The sequence below is a fragment of the Spermophilus citellus genome (genome assembly GCF_964194105.1).
Source record: "Spermophilus citellus genome assembly, chromosome: 2".
Lineage (NCBI taxonomy): Eukaryota > Metazoa > Chordata > Mammalia > Rodentia > Sciuridae > Spermophilus > Spermophilus citellus.
In genome coordinates, this window is record NC_138183.1 from 227,986,948 (window position 1) to 228,014,780 (window position 27,833).

A 27,833-nucleotide genomic window follows, 5' to 3' on the forward strand; every position below is an offset into this window, starting at 1 on the left:
CTTAATGGCTCGCTGGCGTCACCTCTCAACCACTCCTTCTGGCAAAATGCCAGGCGCCATCCCAACTTGGCTGTGGCTCTCAACAGACTTTAACATGGTTTCCTATTTAGTTCACAACTACTCTGTTAAAAGGTTTTATTGGACCCATTTTACTGATGAGGATACTAGAACTCAGAGGGAAGTGACCTTCCCAACCTCAGTTTCCATTCCTTTTCTTTTCAGTGGCTATTAACAACTAGGAGATCGAAGATAGATCCATCAAAGAGTTTGTATTAATTCAACTAAGATAGGTGGGTTGATGCTTCCTTATATCAGGTGGACCAAAGAAGCTACCACATTCTGCAGAACCCTCACACTCCTACTAATTACCAAGTCAGAGTGATACAGAGCTGGCAAGGACTCACAGTCAACCCAGCTTTCTTTCACTGTAAAAATATGGGTTTACAGTTGATCAGATGTATGTAGACTTTAGCAACAATCAAGTCATTCACCTCTCTGAACCTATTTCCATATCTGTAAAACAGAACCAAAATGCCTTCTTCACAGAGATGCAGTCTTAATTGGATAAAGAAGAGACTGTAATTACTGATGATAATGAATTCGCCTTGAATAAATTTTTAGAAATATATAGTTGCTTGAAATGTCATTTTGCTCCGTGTTAGCAAATGTTTTCCCAATCCTCTAAAGTATTTTGGCCCCAGGAGGAGAGTGGTTAGAAGATAGTGTTCTTTAGTTTCCCAAAGGCTGATCCATTCTCTAGAACCAACTTAGCTTTTTAAGTCAAGTTTTTTTCCTCCAAGGTAGGAAATGGGCATTTACTTTCTGCCCTCCCCATCTTATAGTTCTTGAAGTATTCTCTCACCTCCCTTTTGTGATTTCCTTAAGTGCTTTTAATGGTTGCTTGACACTGGAAAGATATTCCCAGCAGGCTGCTTGTTCCTTAATGTGAATTTGTGGCTGACCTCTGGGAAAGCTATGCTGGTGGGCCTTGGGACTGGAGGAGGGAGCAAGACTCGATGATGGGTCTATGAGCAGCTGGCAGGCAGCTGGAGGAGTAGCTCTGAAGATTGCTCTCATACCTTCTGTCACCTTGGTCCATTGTATCTGGAAGTATAATCAGCAGAGAATTGTGGTGAACTCAAGAGTTCTTAAATGGTACCAGTAAAAGCACAAAGCAAGACAGAAACAAAGATAAAACAAAGATAATAAACACAGGGCAGCTAGCAGTACATTTTTTTCAGTGTCTGTTTTACCACTATGAACAGAAATGGCATCCTTAGGAGCACCCTAGATACAACTAGAGTTAATCATCCATTATATCACAGCCCTATCACCTGGGGACCTAGACTGTTACCCACTTTTTTCTTTTTAACCTTTTAAGTATGTCTTCCCCAAGGGGAAGGTGATTGAGATAGAGGAAAATGCAGATCCCTTGTATCTTCATTCCACATATCTTCTTAGACACATAGCCAACCAAGGCTGTAAGTGATGAATAAAGATACCCTCAAGCAGCAGCTCTCTGTCTAGAGAAGGAAAAGCCAGATATTCATACCAGGTTAATATCACCACCAGTACCCTGTAATAGTAGGTGATCATTGCCAGGCAAATTAATTTCACATTAAGTGCTTCTTACCCAATCTTGTTTGACCCTCTTGAACCTTCTCACTTCATCTAAAACCACAAAGCCAGGACTTTATAAAGATGCTTCCAGTATTCACCACTGTTCACAGTCATCATTTAGAACTCCTCATGTCATGTACCACTTTCTAGTCTTTGCATTGAATTATTATCTTGTCTTTGCACATGACTCACTTCACCATTCTTTGCCAGTTTTTATGCCAAGCTTGCCTCTTTGGCAGGTGTTTGTATATATTCTCTTGATCAAGCCTCTTTCTAGCTCACAAGTCTTTGGTATCCTTCAGTTCTTCTGCTTTCTCATGAATAGTTTAACTACTGAGTTCCCTGTGGCCCCCCAGCAGGATACTTATTCGGGGAACCTGAGGGTGTGAGATGATAGTTCCTAAAGGCTGGAGTAGTCTACACAGTCTCTTTGGAAGATATAGACTTTAAGGCTGGTTATGATTTGGGGATGGAAAGAGAAAGAATATTTGTATTCCTTACTAGAGCAAGAGATGTCTTGTTATGACTTGTTAACAGTTGTTAAAACTGTCATTGTGAAGGAGGAGTTTAGAACTGGAGCTGTCACAGAGATTTAAGGATTATCTATGGATTTCAGTGCCATTACTGCTCTTTACCAGGGAGGAAGGAAGGGGAATGAAAGAAAATATAGCCTCTAGTAAGGAGTTACATCAGTTGAATTCATGGAGTCATTCTGCTCAAGAGCTAAGTGGGTGATCATCTTGCCTTTCAAATAGACCAGTACAGTAGCTCCCAGGACTAGTTGCCAGACCCCCAAGGTTAGTTTGACTCTATTTCTAAGGTCTGATCTTCCCATCCTCTTTAGTGGGCAGGAAGAGGTGTATGGTTAGCCTTCAGAGGCACTGGCCCCAGCACTCTCAGAAATCAGACCAGGAAAGATAGCTGAAGAAACAGTTTGGGAAAGAAAACAGCTTTCTCTGCATTTGAACATGAAACGGGTAATTCCGTAGTCTTTACTTAAACTTGTATATACAGAATTGTCACTCTTCTTTGTATCTTCTTTTTTCTTTCTTACATAGTTTTTTAATTTAAAAGCAATTCTCAAAAGAATTTTCTCACCCTTTCCCGCAAAGTTAGTTGGCTGAAATATTTATTTTGTTACCATTCCCTCCCTCCTACCCTTTTCTGCTGTGCAGAATGAATATTGCCATGCAGTGTTTCAAGTAATGAATGAGTTGGAAAAGCTAAATATCTATGTACTTTGTTTTAACTTCTCAGGCTGGTGTAAAAGAGCCAACTAATATATTTATTGTTTTGTAAACCTGAATTTGATTAGAACTCAAAATGTGAGAGCCTTAAAATTCAATCCAAGGAGGAAAAAGGGAACAGAGCCATATGTAGTAAAAGTCTAATGTGTGTGTGGCACTGTCTTGCATACTATTTCATGAGAAAAATAAACACTTGCTAGCATTTCTCATGTGCAATGTGCTTTTACTTTCATAACCTAGGACTTGAATAAGGAAACTGAGGCCCACAGGAGTAAATTTTCCAGTTGATCGGTGGAAGTACTATATTCAGACTTTGATTTCTCTGTGCACTTTCTGCTTCTCTCTGTCTTTTTGAAAGGTATGGTTGAGAGTTTTGACGTCAGGTAGCCCTGGCATCCAAATTGTTGACTCTAGCCATGAGTTAGGCAATCTTAAATGCAGATTAGACTTTACTTATTTTTTAGGGGCATATTTCCCTAGTGTCCTTTGGGATATTTGGGCTACCCTCTCTGACGGGGCCTGTAATTAGGCCAATAGAGAGCAGTTGCTTTCCAGGTATCATAAATAAATGTTCTGACCCATAAACAGGTTCTTCTGCATATAGAAGAAATGATATTGAAAATATTATGTCATTTGGGTATCATAGAGAGCTGGTTTCAGGAAAAACTGGAAGGAGAGAGAAAAATGTGTCTTTAATAATCCTTATCTGCTCCTTTCAGCATCCTGTACTTAACACTTCAGTTCTGATACTTCAAAGATTATCAGTTTTCTTTCCCCAGCAAGGCCTACCATTCTACCACCTCATCCCATCAACTTCTATGATGACATTTGGCTCATTCAGGAGCTCTGCTGTGCTCAAATGGCTTATGGTGGTCCTGTGGCCTCCTCTCATCTTATAATATATACTGATTTTTAACTCTAGGGCTTCAGAAAGAACTTTTTAAGTAGAGTACCTAAGACTAAATAATCAACTTTAATGGGGACTTTAGACTCAAAAGTGTATGGGAGAAGATCTTTTGAAAATTGGTGAAGGCCTTGGCTGTTTTTTCACTTGCTATCATGTTGGTTATCTATTAGTTCTTCCAGTATAGGACAGTTGAGTTCAGAGCAATGGGCTTTCTTCAGTCTTGAGATTGGGTAGGACATACAAAGGATGAAAAGCTGCAGTTTTCAGTTCCTACCCCTCTCAGATTTGACTCTGCTGTTTGGGGTATTCATGTGTTTGAGTTATCTAGTGATGACCAGACTAAGGCTCTCACTCATCTGATGGCACTGAAATCCCAAGAAAGCCTCTGGACTGACTGAAAGTAAACTGGATCTCCTCAGCTGTATACAACAACCTTCCTCCCAGTAGGGGCAGGTTTCTACAGTCTAGACCTGTTGACTGCATCATAAACTTTCGTAGTATGGAGTATATTGTGTATATATACATATGTGTGTGTATGTGTATATGTGTGTGTTATATTATATATTATACGTAATATGGTGGAGTATAGTTGGGGATGGGTTTCTTTTCAATTTCCCAGGGAGACATAACAAGACTGTTGATTGCAAGGGGAGGGATAGGACTGGGTAGTAAATAGGGAACCAGGCAATAGAACAAGGACCCTGTCTTCCCTCCTACAGACATCTACTCCACAGTTACCGTCATCTCAGAGAAGATATGCTGACAGAGATGCTTGAATTACTACTCTAAGACATCTCAATGTGTTACTGTTTTTCCATTTCAGAATTCTCACTGTCCCTAGCATGGGTCTTAAATTGGACAAGTGAAGCTGGCTTTGGCAAAGAGGAACCCTAAGCTCTACTTGGGAGTTAGTGTTCTTTCACTTCAGACCCCCGGCATCACCACATTAACACATGTGTCACTATTCCAAACTGAATCTCAGATCTGCACTGATGGGACAGTCACATGCAAGCAGTCTGATGCCAGCCTGCCCCCACACAGGCTTTATATTGAGATCCACTGGGTATTTTGTTTTTCTTTTTTTCCTGAAACATCTGTTTGTGCTGCCTTAGGGAGTGTTGCACAGAACACAGCCTGTATATTTTAAACATAGCCCTCTTTCACATTTTGAGAGCTGGCAGTGTGGTAGACACCATATGGAGCCCTGACACCCTTCTCATCTATTCTTTTCCATCTACATCCCCCATCTTATGAGATTCTTCAAGCATGAACCATGAACATTAGCATTTTGAGCTGCTGATGATCACTCTCCTCTCAGTCTATCCTCTCATACTTTATCTGTAGTCCTTCTGAATTCTTCATAATTCCCTGAATGTGCCCAACTGTACGCATCTTTAAAAGTTTGCTAAAGCTTTTTCCTTCACTTGGCATGCCCTCTTGTTGTGTCTTTGTGGAAAATAATCCATGTGTCAACACCGAGTGATAAAGTCATTTCTGACACTGTAAGTGGAGCCCACCACTTCTTTCTCAGTCAGCCCATGGAGTACATTCTTTGCCAGAATGCAAGGTCCTTTAAGGTAGAGAGATTATCTGATTCACCTTTTGTGTACTGTCATTTGCATTTAATAGGGCTCAGTTCAGTCCCTGTGAGGTGAAAGAGAAATGACTAACTTCAGGATGGTAATGATATGAAAACAGTTGAATTTGAATGTTCACTACACATTAGGCAGAATGCTGAACACTTTGTCTGTTGTCTCATTTAATACTTGGCATCAGTTGTAAGAGGCAATACTGAATCCTGTCTGGACAAATACAGCCAAGTTGACTTTATACACTCCACTCATATGACCTCCACTCAACATAATCTCCTGCCCAGTGTTAAAAATAAGGTATATGCCTTGGTAGTAGTTCCAGCCCTACGTATCTGGGACTTTGAACCACTTTATTTCTCTGCTCCTTGTTTTCTTCATCTGTAAAATGAGTGTCAGTCTTATTAGTGCACAGTATTATGAAAACTGAATGTAAAAATTTTGGTTAAGTGATTAGTTCAGAATCTAATAAATAACAGCATCCATTTAGTGAGTACTTATGCCATTATTGTCTTTTTACTGCTGTGGAGACTTTATAGAGGTATCTCACTCAAGGTCATACTGCCAGCATGTGCCAAAGTTTAGTTGTATATGTTTTCTACTATTAGTCACAACCACCACACTACTAACCCAGCTCTCCCACTTCTGGATCTGGGCTTCAGCTGACATGTCTCAGAAGGAAAGTGTGGAATGAAGGAAGCGATGAATTAAGCACCCCTTCACGTCTACCTTGGCCTGGATGACTTAATACCTTCCTCATCTCTTTCCCTCTGACAAATGTCCATGTGTGGGATAGATGGCTTAAAGTCATGAAATCCAAGCCTGCCTTGAGAATAGCTCACAGCTAGAACACAGAGCATTGGAAGTTGCCACTTGAGCAGCTGTTCTATAGGAAAGCCAGATGAGAACATTTCCTCATGGCGATGAATTGGTTCTTCAGATTTCCTTGTTGGGGAAGGTTAGACATGAGCTTGTTTCTGCTGTGTCTTTAGTGACAAAAGCATTCCCTGCCTGTCAACCACACCTGTCCTTTACCACTAAGGCCTACTTGTTTGCTAGAGTAATCATTGTTTATGATACAGTATTTTAATGGCTAGGGTACTAGTCGTTAAATATGTGAGATCATTCCAGTGACAATCAGAAAAAAAATGGAAGCTAGGTTCACCTGTAGAAGTGAAATTCCTGAGCGGTATCTTCAATACCAGCAAGCAGCCCACAGTTTGCCTGGGAATGTTTCTAAGAACATTTAATTATCTATGGGGTTGCTTTGGTTAGTCACGTATTCGCTTAATTTTTGAGACAGGGTCTAACTTTGTTCAGCCCAAGCTGGTCCCTGGGCAACTCCTGAGCTCACATAATCTTCCTGCCTCAGTATGCTCAAGCACATTACCACATACTAGAGATATATCAGGGAACAAATAGTTAAAAGACCCTTGACACCTGAAAATAAATTTTAGATAGTGGTCAGTGCAAAGAAGACAATACAACAATCTGATATAATATTGCAGAGATGGTGGGTTGGCTATTTTGGTTTGCTTGGTTGGGGACAGCCTCTGAGAAAGTGACTTTATAACTAAGGCCAAAGTGTTAAGGAATCAAAATGTTAAGGAATCAGTCATTCTAAGATCTGAGAGGAGGAGCTTTTGAGACAGAATGGCAAGTGCAAAGACCTTAAGGTGGGAACAAGCTCAACTTACTTAAGGAACATAAGGAAAACCAGTGTGGCTAGAATATGGCATTTATCAGGTTGTAAGGGCAGGCAGGGGCCAAAGCAAGTAGAGATTTGTGAGCAATAGGGTTATATGGAAGGATTTTTTAAAGTAGGGCAATAATATACCTTTTGTACATTTAAAAAATACAGCTCTGTGAATGCAGTCTGTAAATATACAGTTAATTAAAAGTAGAAATAGAAGTAGAAGCCAGGCACAGTGGTACACATCTGCAGTCCTAGCTACTGGGGAGGATGAGGCAGAAGGATCTCAAATTTGAGGCCAGCCTTATCAACTGAGACCCTGTCTCATAATAATAGATAGATAGATAAAGGGCTGAGGCTGTAGTTCAGTGGTAGCACATCCCTGGGTTCTATAACTATAACAACAACAAAAAATGTTTCTAAAGGGGCTGGGGATGTGGTAGAACATTTGCCTAGTATTCATGAGGCACTGGGTTCAATTCCCAAACTGGGAGGAAAAAAAAAAAAAAAGAGGAAGACCAGTCAAGACAACTATAATAATTTAAGTGATCGATGGTGATGGCAGTAGAGAAGACAAATGGATGGACATGGGAAAGGTTGTGCACAGTGAGTCAGAAGGACTTTCTGTTGGGCTCACTGGGATAGGGAGGTGGTACCAATTCTTAAGGGTTTGAGCACAGTGCTTGGCACATAGAAAGCACTCAATATTTGAGAGCTGTTATGGTGTCACCAACAAATGGCCTATTATCAAACACTAAGAGAACAGGTTTGGGAAAGAATATTGAACAAATGACAGACTGGTGTCTACAGTGAATGGGTGACCAATATTGACTGTCTATCTCCCTCTTGCTCCCTCCCACCCCACTCTCATATAAATAGTCTTAGAGAGACAGTGGGGGTTGCAAGGTGGTGTTTTCAGGAGCCTGAAACTCCTGACTTGCAGGCAGTCTCACTCCACCATCAGCTTATTAGTATGTCTGTTGGCCTCCCTCAGCCTTGATTTGATTTCTTCATGTGATGTTACTAACTACAAATATATTGGGCACCTACTATGTGACAGGCCCCATGCCAGGCTCTTTATACATATCTCAAGCACTCTGTACATTAATTTCACTTAATCCTCTTTCGACCTCTTCCAAGCAGTTACTAAAATCCTCCATTTTCAGATAAAGATACAGAACTCAGATCCCACAGCTAGTACATGACGGAACTGTAATTCAAACCCAGGGGGTTCTAACTCTTAAACCCACGATCTTAACCCTCTACCATATGAAAATTAGCACTAGGTCATTAAGGGTTGGTATGCTTCCAACTTCTGAACCTCTTCTCAGGGTCATCATGGAATTTGAAAGCTACACACACACACACACACACACACACACACACACACACACACAGTACTATTTATAGTGATCAGAGATTAGTATCAAGAGGGTATTTATTTATTGATTCCTTCTCCCTCTCTGTTTGGTAACTTATAACATACAGCGGCTGAGGCAACAGGAAATTTGAAGGCCAGCATTGTATTAAATCTTACGTTTAAGATTTCAGTGGAAGGAAAGTGCTTTAAGAGAGATTTGGCTTCCCTTATTCACATACCAAGAGAAGATAGGGAAACTGGGTCAGGTGTTATCCTGAAGGTGTGGGGAAACAGGAAAGGTAAACCTTTGGGCTATTTTCTGCTTTTAGCTCCTAAACTGCCAGACCCCATTGGAGGATATGAGATGGGTTCTTTTCAGCCCTCCACACAGGATACCCTCAGTGATATGAAATCTAGTATTGCTATAGGAGGGAAAGGAGGTTGGGAAAGAGTGGAAAAAAGGAAAAACTTACCTCCACCATGGCATTTTCCTCTCCAAGTTCAATAGGAAGCCATGTAAATGGAAGTTATTTCAGAGAGAAGGAACAGATGAGACATACATACATATGCTTGTACACGATTACACACACACAATCTCATGCCAGATCAGCTTTCCACAGGCTTTTTGAAAATGCCCTGTTACTGGCAAGAGTGTGGGGGAAATGAGCATTCTCATACATGCATGAGTAATGATTGTAAATCAGCATAAGAAGGTTTTTGGAGGGCATATTAATAATAATGTGTCAAATGCCTTTAAAAACGCACATCCTATGCCCCTTAGAGAAATTCCTGATTCTAGAACTGGGGCAGGAAATGTTCAGGCTAAGCCTGAAAGATCTTGTAGTTTCGTAAAGTAAGGAAGTACTCAAAAGCAAATCAAAACCCACACTGATGGGATTATGTCAAGGGACCCAGGAACCAACAAAAAGAGCTCCCAAAGCTGAACAGTTTGAGCAAGAAAATAAGTAGTTTCAGATCATAACCCAAAGTATGAAATAAATTTTCATGAGCCCATACAAACATAAACAATAGAAGAAATAAAGGAGAAGAGACACATCTTATGTTCAGAGTATTTCATATAATTATGTATATGCCCCACCCTCAAGGAGAGGGAGCACGGCTCCTCACTTTTAAGTATAAGGTGCTCTGAATAGCTTCCTTCCGAAGAGTACACTGTGGGAAGGCAGGGCATAACAAAGCAACTTTACCATGGAAAAACCTGACAAGCACTACCTCAACCAGGTTGGTCAAGGTGAGCTTCAATAGTAGCAGATTATATTCAGCTTGACTCCTTGATAATTTTAATGATAATGGCACTTTACCTCTGTAGTTTGCCTTCCAGAAGCTCATAACCATGACCTAATCAGAAGAAAAACATCAGAAAAATCCTGATTGAAGGACATTCTGTAAAATATTTGACCAGTACAGTATCCTCAAAACAGTCATGATTATCACAAATAGAAAAGCCTGAGAAACTGTTAAGGTGGGGCTAAGGAGTCATGATAACTAAATGTGGAATTCTGGAAAAGAAAAGAACATTAGGAAAAAACTTAAGATATTCTGAATCATTTCTTGTTGATAACAGGGGAAACTGGGTATGGGAACCCATTGGCCCATCTTTATAATTCTTTTTAGTAAAATATTAAGTTATTCTAAAAATTAAAATCTATTGAAGGAAAAAAATACAAACATGCTTTTGATCCAGAAGTTTCCCTTCTGGAATTTTTCTTTGGAAATAATTAAGGATGATTCACCCACAATAATGTGTGTCAACAGTGTTGTGGGTAGTAGTGAAAAAGTACAAATCAATGTCTAATGTTAGATATGCTAAGTCCATACAATTCAATCACAAATCATAGCCTTACAGAAATATATGTCAGTAATTCTTGATTGATGGTTGTTTGGAAAAAGCAAATTAAAACAAGCTTGTGAAGTATGATAAAAGATAAGTATTTTATATATATAGACAAGGAATATGGGCAGATATATTTCAGTGCGTTCGTGGTGATTATCCCTGGTGAATAACACTGTGTGATCTTTTATTCTCTTTATAGAAGCAGTACCTGTTTGTAGAAAATAAAAGGCAACTAAAATGGAAAACTTTACTTTTTGAATTAAAAAAAAAAAAGACTAGAAACTTGTTTGCTAAATGTAACAGCAGCAAAGAATTCAGTACAGAAGAAGGGAGTCTTGGGAGCAGATGAGACATTGGAAGGCTAAGAAGCCCACCTTTTACTTCTGTTCAGGTACCTCCCTATAGCAGGACACTGCCTAAGCAGGCCTGTCATCTTCCATGAACTCAGACCACCACCCACACAGGTGCTGTTGAGTGCAAGAAGGGTGGCCATCTCTAAAAATGGTAAATAGTCTAGTAGAGGGTTCAGAGATTAAACTTGGCATTGTAATCATAGGTCATACTGGAGATCAAGCCTTTTCAAAGTCCCCTTAATAGATCCAAGGAGGCAGAACCAGCTGTGAGGATCAAGTGGCAAACTCTGGTCTATATTTCCTTCTCCTTCCATATTAATCCTCCCTCTTACCTGTCTTATCTGCCTCTACCCCCCAGTTTAAAAAAAGCACTTGCCAGGTATCTTCCATCTCACCAAAAAAACCTTTGTTAAGTCCAGTTTCATTTCTGAGGACTCTAGAATCTGATTGCTTAACCTAAATCTACCATTTACAAGCTGTGTATCTTGAGCAAGTCATGTAACCTCCCTGGGCCTCAACTTTCTCTTCTCCAGAGATAATAATACCTACCAGAAGTTATAATCGTTATCTCAGTTTTCTTACACATAGATCTGAGATAAATACAAGAACTATTGTTAGGGTACCATGAGATTGTAGAAATTGCTTGATGCTGTTGTGAAATGTTAAGTCCTTTGTAAATAATGGCAATTTTTGAAGGAAAGAAGGCTCCTAGGATAAAGCAGAATGCAGTCTTGAGAGCAGAGCCCTTTTCCTTGTCTGTCTTGTGGTTTGAGAAGGAAGATTCAGTGAGGAAGAAGCCAAATCACTTTTTTAAGAAACACAAAGAAATGAAGAATTTCAGGGCTTTTGCTCATACCAGAGCTTATTCTTTTGTTTGTTCTAGGTGCTAATCAAGCAGTGCCATTTTTCAACCCAGTGTTAGAACTCGGCCAAAAAGAGGTGAAAGACTTGAAACATTTAGGCCACACTTCAGGTTGAGGTGATAGACAGTGGATAACTAGAGGGGTACAGGAAGCAAAGAGAAAACACTAAAAGTGAGAGTGAATTAATTAGCTCAGCAAGTGCTGAAGTGGGAAAGGAGCTTAACTTTTATATGATTTGGAGTCCCAGCGTCACATAGCAGAGCCAGGCCTGGAATGTTAGTCTTCTTGTGTTTTTCTCAGTTAACCCAGGGTAACTTGAGTACATTTGTACCTCACTGTAGGTATCCCTCATGGCATTCCACAGGTTGCAGCTAACTTGAGTTTTGATCCTTTACAACACAGTAACCTGTTCGCTTTGAGCCCAGGCTTTTGAGGCAGATGAATGGGTCTAGGAGAGAAAGGTCTCTTGATCATCTGAGTGTGCAATCTACCCAGCAGGGCTTGATCACATACTTATAAACTAGGCAGCCACTTCTTAAAATACTGAAAGCTCAAGGTTTCTCAATTAGCACCTTGTACAATGCCTTTGTTGCTTAATTTTTAGAGAATGCTAAGTCTATCTTTTTGGATCTTGACTGAATCTAGCCTTCCTCCCTTGTCAATACCTCTTAATTTCTGTATTCTCCTGAGTTGAATATTCCTTTTACAGCAATAATTAATAAATACCAAGAATTCTGCAAACATGACTGATGCCAAATTAAATTAAGTTGTATTATATGCTTACAAAAAGAGACTATTAAACTCAGAAATTTAGAATGCCTGTTCTTCTTACACCCCTAACTAGAGTATAAACTCTAAGGACAGAACTGAAAAGCTGAGCTGCCTACCTGCATGGACTAACTAAAAAATTGTCAGGCAGTGAAACCTTTGTCTATCATAATCACTTTATCAGCAGGTATGGAGGGTTTAGTGAGACTGGGGCTTGTGGTATGCCTTTGACAACTCTTCAGTTTTGCAGGCACCACAGCACAACAGAAAGGATTCCTCAGTGTGTGCCTAACTCAGATAGGGGACACAATCTTCTTCTGGCTGGACTCCTTAATCCCATTTTTGTCACCCTAAACTATATTCCCAACTATATACCTCCAACTAGGGAGGTATAAAGTTTAACATCACCCTCCCAATTTAGGAACTTCCAGTTCCTTTAGCTAAAATTTTTATTTTTCTATTCTATAGAAGAATTTAGGAAAATATATGCCTCCTTGCCCATTTGAAGTTAACTCCTGAAAATATAAATATATCAAGTTTAGATAGTTTCAAAAGATATGACTGCTGACATATTGTTTAGTTTACACAAACTTTTACATCTCTTTTTGTCAAAACTTTTGACACTTTGGCCTTAGCCTATTAAATTTACAGACAAGGTTCACTATGTAATTTAATTGGAAAAGCCAGTTCTTATAGTCAAGCCATCTAGCAAAATCAGACTTGCTTTCTGTCATATCAAGCTGATTTTATTTTTTCAGTTTGAATAAAATGTCAGTGCACAACTCATGACTGCCATCTCAGTTTTGAATTTAAGTTCTTGGATCAGTGTCTAGGCAGAGGAAAGTGTATAACCATGCCAAAGAGTGTATGCCTGGGTAAAATCAGAGATTGTTTCCTTTCCTAGACTCCTTGTAGAAGTGGCATGCAAAATTGTTGCATGTAGGTTTCAGGAAAGTGAGAAATGTGCATTTTTTTTCTGATGTGGGAGTAAGGTGATTTTGAAAGTGGGAGTGGATAAAAAAGAACTTATAGACCACAGGCACATATGTTCTTAGGAACAGTGGTTTTAGGAAAGACTATATATAGAAGTTAAGGATTTGCACATTTGTTTCCTTAGAACTGCTCATATCCAGACACTCCTTGGAAAGTCATTATGTGCTACACTTTTAAGACCACCACTCTGAGATACAACAGTACCCCCACACTAGATCAGTCAGTGACTGAACAAGTTAACTAAACTTCACTCAGTTAATTGTCCTCATCAACATTTCACAGAGGTAGACTTTTCTAGAGAACTGTCACATAGAAGGATCAGCACTATAGAACTCAGTCTTTCTGTCCGGTACCTATATTTCAGTAGGTCTGGAGTTGTCATTAAGAAAGCTTCCAGCAAGCCACACAGGATACTGTTTGTCTCTAAATATTTGAAGGGAATTTGGGGATAGGAACATGATTATTTTGAAATGTAATGTTTCAGGTGCCAGAATGAGAAACATTGAAAGTTAGGAGGAGGCAGTTTTTAATTCAGCATAAAGAAGGAGGTTAATACTTTTTATCATTTGTATTGTGAAATTCCATAAAGCTTTTATAACAAAACTGTAAGCTAAATAATGTTACCATGAGGAAAATGAGATTCTGAAAGGGCTAGTAATTCACACATGGATTTCAATCTAGTTTGGTCTAGTGATCACAAAGCCATTATATAATGCTGCCTGAACCTCCCCCCAGAACCTTTATAGAATGCTATCTGCCTAACATCCTAGTTTATTAAAAATAAATGCTTGGGCTGGGGATGTGGCTCAAGCGGTAGCGCGCTCGCCTGGCATGCGTGCGGCCCGGGTTCGATCCTCAGCACCACATACCAACAAAGATGTTGTGTCCGCCGAGAACTAAAAAATAATAAATAGTAAAAAATTCTCTCTCTCTCTCTCTCTCTCTCTCTCTCTCTCTCTCTCTCTCTCTCTCTCCTCTTTCACTCTCTCTTTAAAAAATAAATAAATAAATAAATAAATAAATAAATGCTTTATGCCTATTCTTCTGACACAGCAATCCCACATCTTTGAGTCTTCTTAAAAATAAATTGGCAAGCCAGGTGCAGTAGTGCATGTCTGTAATCCCAGTGGCTCAGGAGGCTGAGGCAGGAGGATTGTGAGTTCAAAGCCACCCTCAGCAAAAACGAGGTGCTGAGCAACTCAGTGAGGCCCTGTCTCTAAATAAAATACAAAATATGGCTGGAGATGTGGCTCAGTTGTTGAGTGCCCCTGAGTTCAATCCCCAGTACCGCCCGCCGCCCCATCCCCCGCGCGCGGGCGCGCACGCACGCGCACATACACACAAAACATGCATTAATAGGCGCTGAAAAGAATCTCAATAGGGGCTGGGATTGTGGTTCAGCAGTAGAGCACTCACCTAGCACATGCGAGGCCCTGGGTTCCATCTTCAGCACCACATAAAAATAAATAAATAAAATAAAGATATTGTGTCCAGTTACAACCAAAAAATAAATATTAAAAAAAAGAATCTCAATAACCTCTTGAATGCCACTCAAGGCAGAAATCCTAAGTGTTGGCTCTTAGATGTTTTCAATGGGGAAATGAATACCTAAGTGGAAGGCTGTGTTCCTTCACCTGGACATTCAGGACTTTTATAGACTATTTCAGATAGAATCTTACAAGCATAAACTTGCTTGCATATTAGGTAAAGGAGGAGTATTTCGGAGAGGAAATGCTGCCTCATACCAATGATAGGTTGTTATTGTGAAAAATGGGTTATTAATTATGCAAATAAGATACTTATCTTTTGAAGATGCTGTTTTGAAGAAAAAAAAGGTATGACTACCACACCCTTTTGTCTCACCTACTAAGCTGTAAAAATCTGTAAGGGCATGTATTGTGTTCATCATAGTCTTTTGTGCCTAGAATTATGCCTAACACATGGTTGATACTCAAGTAATATTTAGTATTTGAAAGAATACAGTAAATGATTTGACAAGAGTCCCAAGCACTTATGTTTTAAAATGTGAGATAAACTTTATCTTTCAGATGCAGGAACAGTCTCTTTTAGGGTAATGAGAAACAATTTCAATCAGTCAAGACTTCTGACCTCTTCCCTATGCTTTTCTCCAAGTCTGATAGTAAAAAATTTGACAACTGGAAAAGAATTTATGTATAATTTTATATTCCTGATTTGTAGTTTTGGACCTCTTTGAGGCTATTATGAAAATTATGGCCTTTCTTAGACAAAGGAACACACAGACAAAACACTGTATACAATTTCAGTGGGTTCATGAACCCTTTAAAATATGTATCTCAGGAATTCTAAAAAGTGAACTTCAACCTAGGGAAAGAGCACAATCATCATGCTGAGCCTCTTGTATGAAGTAAAACTGACAAGGTAACATTAAGAGCTTGCTTTGAATATAATACCAAGGGGGAGAATATAGTGCTGGTTTCAACTATGTCTTGATTCTTGTGAGAAATTTTCATAAAAGACCCTTTGTTCCCATCAGAACAGATGTCATCAAATATTGATGTAATGACAGCTCACTGGCATCCTCCATCCCATGACTGGACAACCAGCAAGAAAACAAAGTGGAACTAGGGCAGAGGTTTGGATAGGGAAGTTGACTTAGTTGGTTCTTTTGGACTTCGGTGTGTATGTAATGTAATTTGTAGGCCCCATGTCTTAAATATTTTCACCTTTAATGGAAGTATTAGAAGTCTGTTGCCTAGGATATTTTCCCCTAAAGCCTTTCCCAGATAGACACACATGACACAGATTTTGTGTAGATACTGATAATATCTTGTGAGAAGCAAAATTTTTAGGTCATAGCTAGGAACTAATGCACCATGGAACTTTACTTTGTCTACCGGCTTGACTGCTTTAGAGTTTCTCTGGCCAAAAGTAAACCTTAAGCTTTAAGGACACAAACCTTTCTGTGTAACCATAGGATTTTTATATCTCTTAGAGCTTTACTTTCCTCATCTGGCTCATGGGGATAATAATCGTCCTATATCTTAGGATTGGTGTGAGGAGTGATAGGAAAAATGGATGAAGAACATTAAGCTCAGATTCCTGGCCCACAATAAGCACTAAATCAGGTTGGCTTTTGTTATTATTTTAAAGACACAGTAACTCTATAAGGGAGTGAGGAGATTCTAGGCAAGTTTGCTACTTTTCCCTTCTACGGGTGAGCATCCCTGCCACCTTGTTTCCATTGTCCCTGCCTTCTCCTTGACCCTGTCCCTGTTTAGACAGTGCTCTTTGTCAGGATCAGACCAGAAATGTTCTGACTGAGCAGCTGAGGTACTAGCCATGCCTCTGGGACTCTACAACACTTTTTGGCTGCTAGAAACATCACAGACATCTGGAATACTCTGGTTAGGGCATTAATAACTAGCCATTCCTTCCAACTCTGTCCGTCCTTCCTTTTCTTCCTGTTGTATTTCACTCCCTTTTTAAAAAGCAGTTTGTTTGTTAAGCACGTCTCTGTGCCTTAAACAGTACTACTTCTGGATGTACAGTAGTTGATAAAATATTAACTACTCTTACATGCTCTAGTAGGGCAGAGAGAGAATAAATAACAAATAAAGTATAAAATGTGGTGAGGGCTGTGAAAGAAATAAGACAGAGAATAACCAGGGAATCCTATTTCAGTAGAGTACCTTCTCTGAAGGGATGATATTTAAACCCAGGGACTGACCTGTGGCGGGAATTGAAACATTGCATTTTATTCCAAGTGCAGAATGCCATTGATAGCTTCTCCTTGTTCTCCTAACAACAGGTGATTTAAGCCTTCAAAGAAATCAAACTCCTAATTTTCACCATCACTTTATTTTGTCAATTAAGTTTACAAGGATTATGATCCTCCCCTTCTCCTTTTTTATAGCAATTCATGTACTGTATATAGGCACTGTGCATTTTTGCATTTTATATGTATTCTCTCAATTCTTTAGTCACCCAAAAAGTAAGTTTTGTATCATCATTCTCCCAGTAGTCAGATACAGAAATCAGAATTCAAAGAAATCAAGTCACTTGCCCATATATGGCCACACTGCTCAGTCATGATAGTTAGAACTCAAATCCAGGTATGTCTGACAACAAAGCTGGTGCCATCAACCAATAGACTGTGTTACTCCCTTCCTGTGACGGCTTAACTCACCTGCTTCTCCTTTTCCTTTGTAGTGGTGCCAGTGAAGAAGAGGACACATGAAGGCTTGCCATCAGAGTGGAAAACCACCCCTTCCCTTATATGTGTGTGTGACAGCGTGTGTGTAATGGCTTCTGATTTCTGTGAAGGCTGCCCAGCAACAAATGTACTTCCACTGGATATGTCCCCAGATCCATAGCAGGCACATATCTCTCCAAGGAATGACCAGTTTTATGCTTACCACGTACTTCTCATTCTCTTGTTGCAGTAGGTCAAGGAAAGAGCCCTTTTGATCAACCAGGAGCAATTGAAAAGGGTCTTTCAGGGAACTCCTTAATGGCTGCTTTGAACTGACTCAGGAAAGCTAGCCCCTATAATATTGTGTAAGTCAACAGTATACTTCATTAGGAAGGACCTGGACTAATCATGAAAGGAAGTCAGAGCTTTTTGCCTACCTGCAAACAAAAAACCTACTTTGTTCATACTGAAGCATGAAACACATGAGGACAAAGTGGGGCCTTATTGACTCATGTCCACAGTCTCTAAATAGTCCAGTTCTACCTTTGTGAAATGTGGTGCCGTGAATTAGGATGGATAGCTTGAAAATGAGGTTGGAGAAAGAGTTAAAAGCTAGAAAGACACAGATATTTTTAGCATATGAGGTTATCCAGGACTTCAGATTCATAATTCAGTGCTATGGAAATGAAAAAGATGATTGAAGAGGTGGAAAGGAAATGACCTGGGGGTGGGACACAGAAAAGAGGACCAAAGAAATCTGATTAAAATTTGAAATCAATATTTCTGAATTTAACTTGCCTGAGTTTCCAAAATAGTCACTAAATACTCTGATAAAACCTGGATTGTTTAGATGAGTTCTGCAGGTTTTATGGGCTTATCACAACATGAAAGGTTGGAAATGTGTATTGCCAAATGGGAACTTTCAGTGTAGATTTTTGCCATTCCCTCTGCCAGGTTAGCTTAATATGGCTTAATTGCAGTATGGGGAGAATTCTTGCTACTCTAGCTTGCTGAATTCAGTTCCATCTCCCAGCAAATATCCCTTTATTTTACATTAATTGGAATCCTTCCCTTGGCACTCCCTACCCACAGACCTTCAGGTCATCTCTTGCACCCTGGCTGTCTCCTCTTCAGTAACATGAGCAGAGATACCCTGGAGCTTAGATTTCCTGGCCTCTCTCCATTTCCAAATCACAATTTCTTATAGCATTATACCCCCTGGGAAGCAGTGATGTGCTAGTGAAATATAAAATTGTAAGCTCAAAAGCACGCTTTCTTCCCGAGATGTCAGTTTTCCTTAACAAATGGTTTGAAGTCAGGGGATAACCTTATTTTTATATAAAACAAAGACAGTTATATTATGGAATAGAATGTTCATACACATAAACTGTTAAGATAAAATGGGAGTCTTGGAAGGTAATTCTTGTTTGCAAATGGGCTATGTGTTCCCTCCCTCTGCCTTTAGTGGTGTTTCCATGCTCACTTCTGAGGAGCACAATTGGAACTATATCCAAGCCCCTTGGGATTGCTCCTGCCCAAGGTCCTAAACTTCTAATACCCCTGAGGCAGAGCTAAGGAGCCTGCCTTTAGGGAAAGCCCTTTATTCCTGCCTGTCTGCTTGCCTGCCTGTGACCTGTGTGATAGCTTTGGGGCCAGCTGCTGAGTGTATGTGCAGGATAGTTTTGAGGCAGAAACACAACTTGCTTATCGTAGGAGTCCTGTTTATATCATTTGTATTTATGTCATTGTTCAACACTGTGCATGTGATGAAATGACTTAATTCCTTTGAGACCAGGAAGCTACAAGCATATATGCTGCTAGTTACGGTTATCCTAGCTCACTGCATATGCAAGGAGACTGGGACTGGGAGGAGTTTGAGCTATTTTTCACCAAAAAAAAAAAAAAAAAACAAACTCAAACTGGTGTCCAACAAGTAGCTAAGATAATTTTGGTGCTTCATTTATCTGTCTATAAAGACTGGAGAATTCAGTATACTGCTAGTTAACAACCCCAACCATATCCACAAAACCATCCTAAAAGATGGACCAATGGCCACTCTTGAAAGAGTTTAAAATATCAGAAGATTTAAAATACTAGGATTTGGAAACTTGTATTGTCTTTCCCCAATAATCATTGTTTGATCTTCAAATGGTAGCCTTGTATTAGCAATGGAAAGATCATTGGCTCTCCATACCTGATCATATGTTATTACTTTAAGTCAGTATTGGAAAATCCAAACATTTATGCAGTAGATACCAACAGAATTGTAGGAATATGTGCCAACTTGTCTCAATAAATTATCATGTCTGTAATCCTCAAGGAAAGCACTTTTGCTTTTACTTAGAAAGGGTCTCAGATTTGCTTTATGGGCTCCTGCTGTCTTCAGCACCTGATAAAACTTTAACCAGGGAAGCATTAAACAGCGCAGCAGCTTCTGCCCAGGCTCCTAAGTTCCTGCTGGCAGCATTTATCAATGTACAAACTAGGATGCTTCCTGCAGTGGCACCAGCTTCCCCCCAGAGCTGGAGCATGCTGCTTAGCCTTAAGCCCCAGCATTCTGAGGCTTCCCTCCCACCAGGTCAGTAGAAATGAGAGTGCTCAGAATTGTGTCCTAACTGGTTGCAGGCAGAAATCTTTGGGGAGAAGTCATCAAGGGATGCAGATAACGGATGTCTCCAGAACGAATCAGGTACTCACAGCAGTTCCTGGCTGCCTTCCAAATGTTGGGTTTCTGGATGCAGAGAGGGATTTGTCCTTTGATTTGGTATCATTAAATCCAGGACAATCCTAAGAAGTGCTTGAACTCTCAGGTTATTGCCCAGGAATTCTGGAGAGTAGCCTATATTAGGGATCTACTATGAGCCAGGCCTTGTACTACACCTTCATTCTTAGATGATAAAACAGAGGAAGTCATTGGCTCGTGTTGCACAGCTAGGGAATATTGGAGCCAGTTTTGAATCCAGCTCTCCAGCCTCTCCGGAAATTCCTTTGTCCCATCCCACAGGACACCTACAAATACAGAGGGAGTCAAGATTTCTGGATCTCTTGCTGTACTCTGACCATTAATTTGAATTTTTCTCAAAAAGACACTTCATGACTATAGTTTGTGCTCAGAAATGACATTAAAGTTGCTTCATTCCTCTGCTTTAGCAGACACTTTAAGTACATATTGCTAACTTGGGCCTGCCCCTTGCTCCTGAGGGAGCCTTTCCTTTTTAGTGCCATTTCCCATAAATAAGGTGTTTTTCAAAATAGAAAAAGTGAAGGGTGTTCTCTCTCCTCTAACTTTATTTAAAAGCATCTACTACTCTATTCCTGCAGAAAAGGAAATCTTTGTATTTTAGTAAAGGTAATCTCTCTTCCTGTGCTTTATTAGGTGAACCAATTCAAAGTCACAGTAAATCTAGACTGTCTTATTGATACCTGGGGCGGGGGGGGGGGGTGGATAGCTAAATGATAAATGTTATGTGTATATATGTACACACACACACAATTTAAGAATGAAGGGAAGCTCTAAGGAACCCTTCACTGTTTTGCACGCTACCTTCTTCCTGCCTGATTACAAGTCCCACCAGATGATTGGAGTTTACATGTTCATTTCCAAGAAGAGTAACTCCCTGGTGGAGGTTGTCAGCTCCTAAAGCACTGAGCCAAGGTGCAGTCCTGAAGGAAATTTCACTCCAGCTCTCCTCCATAATTGTGTTTGTGTGCCTGACCATTTGGTGACCCAAGCCATTTTGATCACTCTACTGGGGCCTGCGGGCTCAATTGCAGAATTCACAAACTTGTTGTAGTGGCAGAGCCTAGGAAGTCCTTTCCCCCGACGTAGAAAATACCCTCCTCCTGATTCCTGCAAGTCTGCCCTCATATAATGGCTGTTCAACACATGCTTTTTAGTTGAAAATCTCATTATGGATCAAGTCCACCCCAGTCCTAAGAGAAAAAGAAAGCTCACACAGGAGACTCCAGGTCTCATATTTTCTTTGCCTAGCAGTGTTTCTTTAACCTGCACCCCCACCCCCACCTCCAACTAACCCATTCCTAGAGCCATAAGACCCAGGCAGTTCCTGGGAGGGACAATAGTACCATGTGGAATATTGGGGACCTGCCAGGTAAGACAGGTTCGTGTGGAATACTGAGCACACCAAAACAAGGAAGGGACAGAGCAGGAAATAAAAATAAATGAAGACACTGGAGTTACACTAGTACAAAAAAGGCCACAGAACCCATGCTGGGTTTGATACGACCATGAGGGGACAGCACATTTATATTTCATGGGAGTAAAACCTGACTAGTCTTTTTTTACAGTGACAGGCCACACTGCATGAGTGAGTAGAACCAACAAACCCGTTGTTGTACTCTGCCTGTTTTCCTGTGCAGTCACATCTCCTCTTCCCCTTCCACCCTTCCACTAAACAAGGGAACACTCAGTCTTTCAAGGGAATTACACATTTGAGTTAATGTTTCAGTATATCATTTTCATACTGTAAATTATTTTGTAAGAGAGATTTACTGCTATCCCAGGATGTTCAGACTCGGCGCCCCTGTGCATTTGGAAATCAATAAACTATTACTGGAAATACCATTTGTCTCTTGGAGTTGTGCACAAAGGACCCTGCTAGGTGTAAATATTCATGGCGATTTACATATCTAACTGGTACTGCTAGAAAAGATGGTGTTTGGGTTATTAGATGTGGGAGGCTAATTTACTCCTGACTTTCCCCAGAGTGTCTTAGGAGATCCCTGGGACGTGGCAAAAGGGCAGACTAAAGATGGTTATTTAGAGACATGTTTTCTCCTCTGAGTAAAATGACCAATGTCTAGGTTAATTTTACAAGCAAAGTATATTATAACAAAGAATACTTGGTCCTGAATGATGTTTTAAATAACATTTGAAGCTTTATAATTTGTATTAATTAGGAATAAGGTCCAATTTTAATTTTTACCCCATTTTGCAAAAAAAAAAATATATATATATATATATATATATAAATTAAAGCTAAGCCAGCAAAATCATCTTTGTGGAACTTGAGAAGTACATATTTGCATATAATTGGTGAAGAGATGGAATTAAGTTTTAAGTAATTTTAATCTCCTAATAGAGCAGAAATTGCATTAAAACCATAAGTCATATACTCAGAGACTTTTAGGGGCCACATGTGAAGGATGGAAATAGTAGAACCATGTGAATTAAAAAATAAAAATAAGGTCTGCCTAAAGACATTAAAATTCAGTGTTTAAAAATCCTAAAACTCACTAGCAGATGTGTTGGGGATGGGGGTTGGGGTTCAGTTTGCCAAACCTGCTCTGAATTTCCTTCTGTCATTTTATCTTCACTGACCCTTTTAGTTGTAGACTATGAGAACTTTGGGGAAATTGTCCAAGGTAGGAAGATAAGCCACTCAAGGTCACCTAATAAGCCAGGCTACTGAAGCTCAGGACTATAGACTGACTGTCTCCTATAGCAATCATTAGGCCCTACTTCCTCCCCATTTGCTGAGGACACTACTTGTACCTGGTGGGATGGCCTTACCAAGCACTGTAGCACTTGAGAGTCTTTAGTTTATTAACCACAATGTATCTGGAGGTTTTCTTCTGTAATTCCTGGTGCCAGAACTTCAACATCGTATCCTGTTGCCCCAGCCCTTCTCGTTTTATTATCTTTCCCTCAGAAACCTACAACTCTTTTTAAGTATCTTTTTAATTGATGTTTTCTTGGTGCAACTTCACAGAACCTTGTTTCCTTTGCACACATAAAAGGGTAAAATTGCAGCTTGGCTGGAATATCTCCTGGTCTAACCAAGGTACCAGAGTGAGATGCACCCAACAGAAAGTCAGGCTTCTGGTCTATATTGGAAAAGATACTACAGCAAAGGAAACAGGAACAACAAAGACTTCTCAAAGTCATTAACTGGCTGTGCTGAGCATCTGTACTTTGTTAAATACTGCAGTCTCCAGCTTTAAAACATTTTTGTTAACAATAATAGCTACCATTTAGTGAGCTCCTTGTCTGAGCCGGGCGCTCTCCAAGTTGCTTTTCACATTATGTCTCACAGCACTAATACCGTCTCTCATTTTATTGCTCAGGTTATACCCTAATGAGTGGGGAGCCAGGATTTCAATCCAAGTCTACCCCCTTAATCTCTTCATTCCTTGCTGTACTTGTTCTATCTTGTATTGAGAAATATGTCTTACCTGCTCCCAGTACTACCCCTGCATTATGGCCTGGGGGCAAATGAATTGGCCCTTTGCTAGGCCTTGCTCAGTGAGAGTACAGTGAAGGAAGGAGGACTAAGGATAGCAGTGAAATCCTCCTTTATCCTGGAACTCCTTTTGGAAGGAGAGAACTATTAGACTTGAATTTTCTTTTAAAGCCATAAGTGATGAAATTACCAAGAGAGGCAACACTATGCCTTTTTTTGCTATGGTGCTAGAATCTTAAAAGTCAGCCAACTCTGACACTGAGTCTGTAATTTAATTAAATATCTTGAAGATGTCTCCAACAGCTTGACATAAGGCTAGCTTCATATTCTTGGAAAAAGATAGGTGGGGAAAAAAAAGCTATCTATTTAGAAGTTCACTTACTGAGTTTGGCTGTCATGGCCACAGCGTTCAATTTGCCTTATGAAAATGACAGTCTTCATGCCGTTTTAGGATTCAATAGCAACCCATTTACCTAGGGCTCAGCCATCTTGACAACTCTACCAATCCATACTTCCTGAGCCTAAAATGCAAACAGGTGGTTTGACAATGAGAACTTGACACAGAGTTGGAAAAATCAGCAGAAGTTCAACACTCAAAATGACCCAAAAGTAGGAAGTAAGCAAACAAGGCTCCTGAAGTAAATGCTGTAAATGCTGTAAAGCAAACACATAAGAGAAAGGCCATACCTCTGTACATCAGGCACCTGCTCAGAACTTATTCTTACTTCATACACAATTCAAAATGTTTGAAAAGTTTCTAAGCCTATAGCAGATTAAGGGAGAGAAACAGAATTCCAGAGAAACTTGGGTCAAGAAAGAAGAAGCGATTAAAGGGCTTCAGAAATCCTGTTTATGTGAAGAAGACTTAAGCAGCTCCATACACAGCTCAATCCCAGAGAGTCTCACTGTATCAGGACAATATGATTATATTCAACATAATGACCATAAGCATCACACCCAAGAAAACTAAATTCTGCCTGGAAGAAGGCAATAATTTGTAGGGTGAATATTTTAGAAATATATCATAAATGATAAGACTTGTTAGGGATTGAAAGGAATAAACCCTTAACAATCTAGAACATTCAGCTAAACAAAATATGTGTCCCTTTACCTGAGGTTGCATTGTTCCACAAGTTTCTTTTGTTTAGGTTTTTTTTTGTGTGTGTGTGTGTGTGTGTGTGTGTGTGTTTTCACATATCTGTAAGTGACTTTCATGCTACAGTGCTTTGCATATAATGGCATGAACAATGGAAGTGCCAAGTTTTCATTGTGATGAATAAAACTAATAACCAGAATACAGGTCAAATTCTGTTACAACAAATACTGCTACTATAAAAATCACTTAAGCATCCCTGTTATCTTTAAGTCCTGTCAATTGCCCATTTATTTTAGGCAAGAGTCATTACAACAAAATTTGAAGTATAATAAAAAGAAACTGTACCCTCCCCACCAGTTGGGTGTAGCACAATTGAACCTGTAATAACAGATTCTCACTTTTATTTTCCCGGCTCTTTGCTTGCAAGAAGAATAAAACTTATGTTGACACAATACTAGCATGGAAAGCTGATGGTAGTTGTTGCTAGGAGAAGAAAGAATTCAGAAGCAAAGCAAATACGGAGTTGTATGGCAACCTCTCACTAGGGAATTTGGTGTCCAAGACCACTTTTGACCCTAATCTGTGTTGGAGCCATTAACCAAAGAGTTGCTTGCTTATAATAGTGATGTAACATATTAAGCCCTGGAATGAAGACATGATTCATTTCTCATGGATCATTGAGTACTTTGTGGTAACCTGGCCCTGATTTGATGACCCTAAGATAAAAATCCAGAAGCACGTGACAGAAACTATCATTTCTCCCATGATGCACTTCAACTCTGAATGATTGTAAAAGCACATGCCAAGTCGATTATATATAGAAATAGTCTTTAGTCAGCTGCATTCCATTTGGTATACAGGCAAGTATTTTTCCATGCCGGTCTTCTTTTTGCTGGTAGTAATGAGTTTTGTCATTTGCTATAACATTATCTGACTATCCATCTTTCTTTTACTTATGACTTCATTGCAACTAACATTTTGTAACAGTCTTAATAGCAGAGGGGATTAAATCATAGTTTATTTCAGAACTGTACAGTCAGTAATAGGAAAAGGAGGGGGGAGGGAGAAAGAAAATTACCTATGTTTTCCTGATGATAATGCCTGGCCTAAGGCCCCAGATTCGTATCACACTCCAAAGAAGTTCATAAATTCCAGGCAGTGCTCAGACTTGGGAGGCAGGCAGTGTCTCTTCACACTTCACGGTGACATGAGTGGTCTGTTGAAGACACGCCATTAGAGGATATGTTCACCCCTGCTTGCTTTCTTCCCAAAGCCATAGTATAGTTAAACATTTATGTGTTCCAGGCCAGGAGATCAGATTAAAGCATTGACTGCTTTGCTTGGCTCTTGAAAACACTTGAATCCAAGTATCTGGCTTGAGGGTGGCCATTTGCTGTGCACCATTTTTATTAGGACATCTGGAGATTAGAGGTGTTAATTGGAAGTAATTTTTCTGTATTTGATTTCTCCCCACGCATTTTGAGAACTTTTAGGTCCAGCTGGATGGCTGAATCCTAGTATCAAATTCAGCCTATTTCAAGTGGGCAAAACTACAAAGGCAGAAAAGATTGCTCCTAGACTTGGTGGTGGTGGTGGGAGCATCAGGGGGGCTTTGGGTAGGGAAAATGATAACCCATAATAACAATAGAAATGGGTATTTTTCTGTTTACAGACTATATAATCAATTGTTGTGAACTGTAGTCACCTTGTTTTGGATATATATATATATATATATATATATATATATATATATATATATATTATAAAACTGTATTTTGGTACCCATTATCCAAGCTTCTTTATCCCTTCTCTCTGCTGCCCTTCTTAGCCTAGTGACCACCAATTCTCCTTTCTACTTCTATGAGATCAACATTTTTGGTTTCCACCTATGAATGAGATCATGCAGTATTTGACTTTCTGTGCCTGATATATTTAATACAATATAATGCTGTCTAGTTCCATTCATGTTGTACAAAATGACAGAATTTTATCTGTATTATGACAATAATATTCCATTGTGGGGCTGGGGATATAGCTCAGGGGTAGAACGTTTGCCTAGCATGTGTGAGGTACTGGGTTCGATTCTCAGCACTACATATAAATAAAATAAAGGTCCACTGACAACTAAAAAAATTTTTTAAAATATTTCATTGTGTATATAAACCAAATTATCAAATTATCACCCCATGAATATTTACTGTTATTATGTGTCAATTAAAAATGGGTATTTTCTTAGCACACCATTTCCCATTTGCCAACAGGTGTATTCTGACCTATTTTCCCCAAACTCACACATCCCCTAGAAGATCCTGATCTGTCTTGTCAAACAAAGACATTCTTCTTGAGATCATACCTAACCTATTTGTGGCCAAACTATGGTTGCCTATTTGCTCCAAATAAGGATGCCTCTCCCCTTTGTCTGGCATGAAGACAAAAATGTGGAGGAAGAATTAGGTCTTTTGCCATTTCTGGGATGGTGAGAAAATCCATCTAGAGTGTTTATGCCCCTCTTAATAGCCAAGATATAGATATTCTTTTATGTTGTGCTATTGAGGTCCGTCACTGCCCTCAAAAAAGACAATTTCACAATGACTTACTTCCTACTAATCACTGGAACAGTCTCATGAGGACACGCATAACTGCCGCCCATCCTCAGGCCTGGCACATGGTCAGAGCGAATAAAAGACCTGGTCTAGTTCACAAAGCAGTCAGAAGTGATCCAGAGTTCAGGCTTCCCCTGCCTTTCATCCTCCATCTCCTTCCTCCGCCTACTCTTCCGGTTTCTCCATCTGGAAACCATGAGCTTCATGGATTCCAGGCACAGATTCTCAGATTTCAGATGTTTGGGAAATTTCTCAGCTTGGGTCATTCTTCAAGAGTAAGAGAATTTAATTTGGGAGGGAAAAAACAGCTGAGACCCTTCCACAGAAGAGAAAATAAATAAGGTGTGGTGTGTATCCGTCCACTCGTCAACTCAGTTCCAAAGCCACACACAATGTCTAACCTCAGAAAAATATTCAGACTCCCCCAGGGAAGGAACAGAATGGAAAAACAAAATCTCCACTCATAAAAACATACTTTCTCCCTTCTATGGTATAAACACAACTGGCAT

The 27,833-nt window shown here is 39.7% G+C and overlaps 1 protein-coding gene across 1 annotated transcript in view; it reads left to right on the forward strand.

The window, feature by feature from the left end:
* TRIM44 (tripartite motif containing 44) overlaps nt 1–21,505 on the forward strand; it is a 112,160-nt gene extending 90,655 nt beyond the window's left edge. Inside the window, exon 5 of the mRNA XM_081273184.1 lies at nt 17,440–21,505. Within this exon, the coding sequence (XP_081129310.1) occupies nt 17,440–17,467 (28 nt within the window). The 3' untranslated portion in view covers nt 17,468–21,505. The remainder of the gene's footprint in view (nt 1–17,439) is intronic.
* The last annotated feature ends 6,328 nt before the right edge of the window (nt 21,506–27,833 follow it).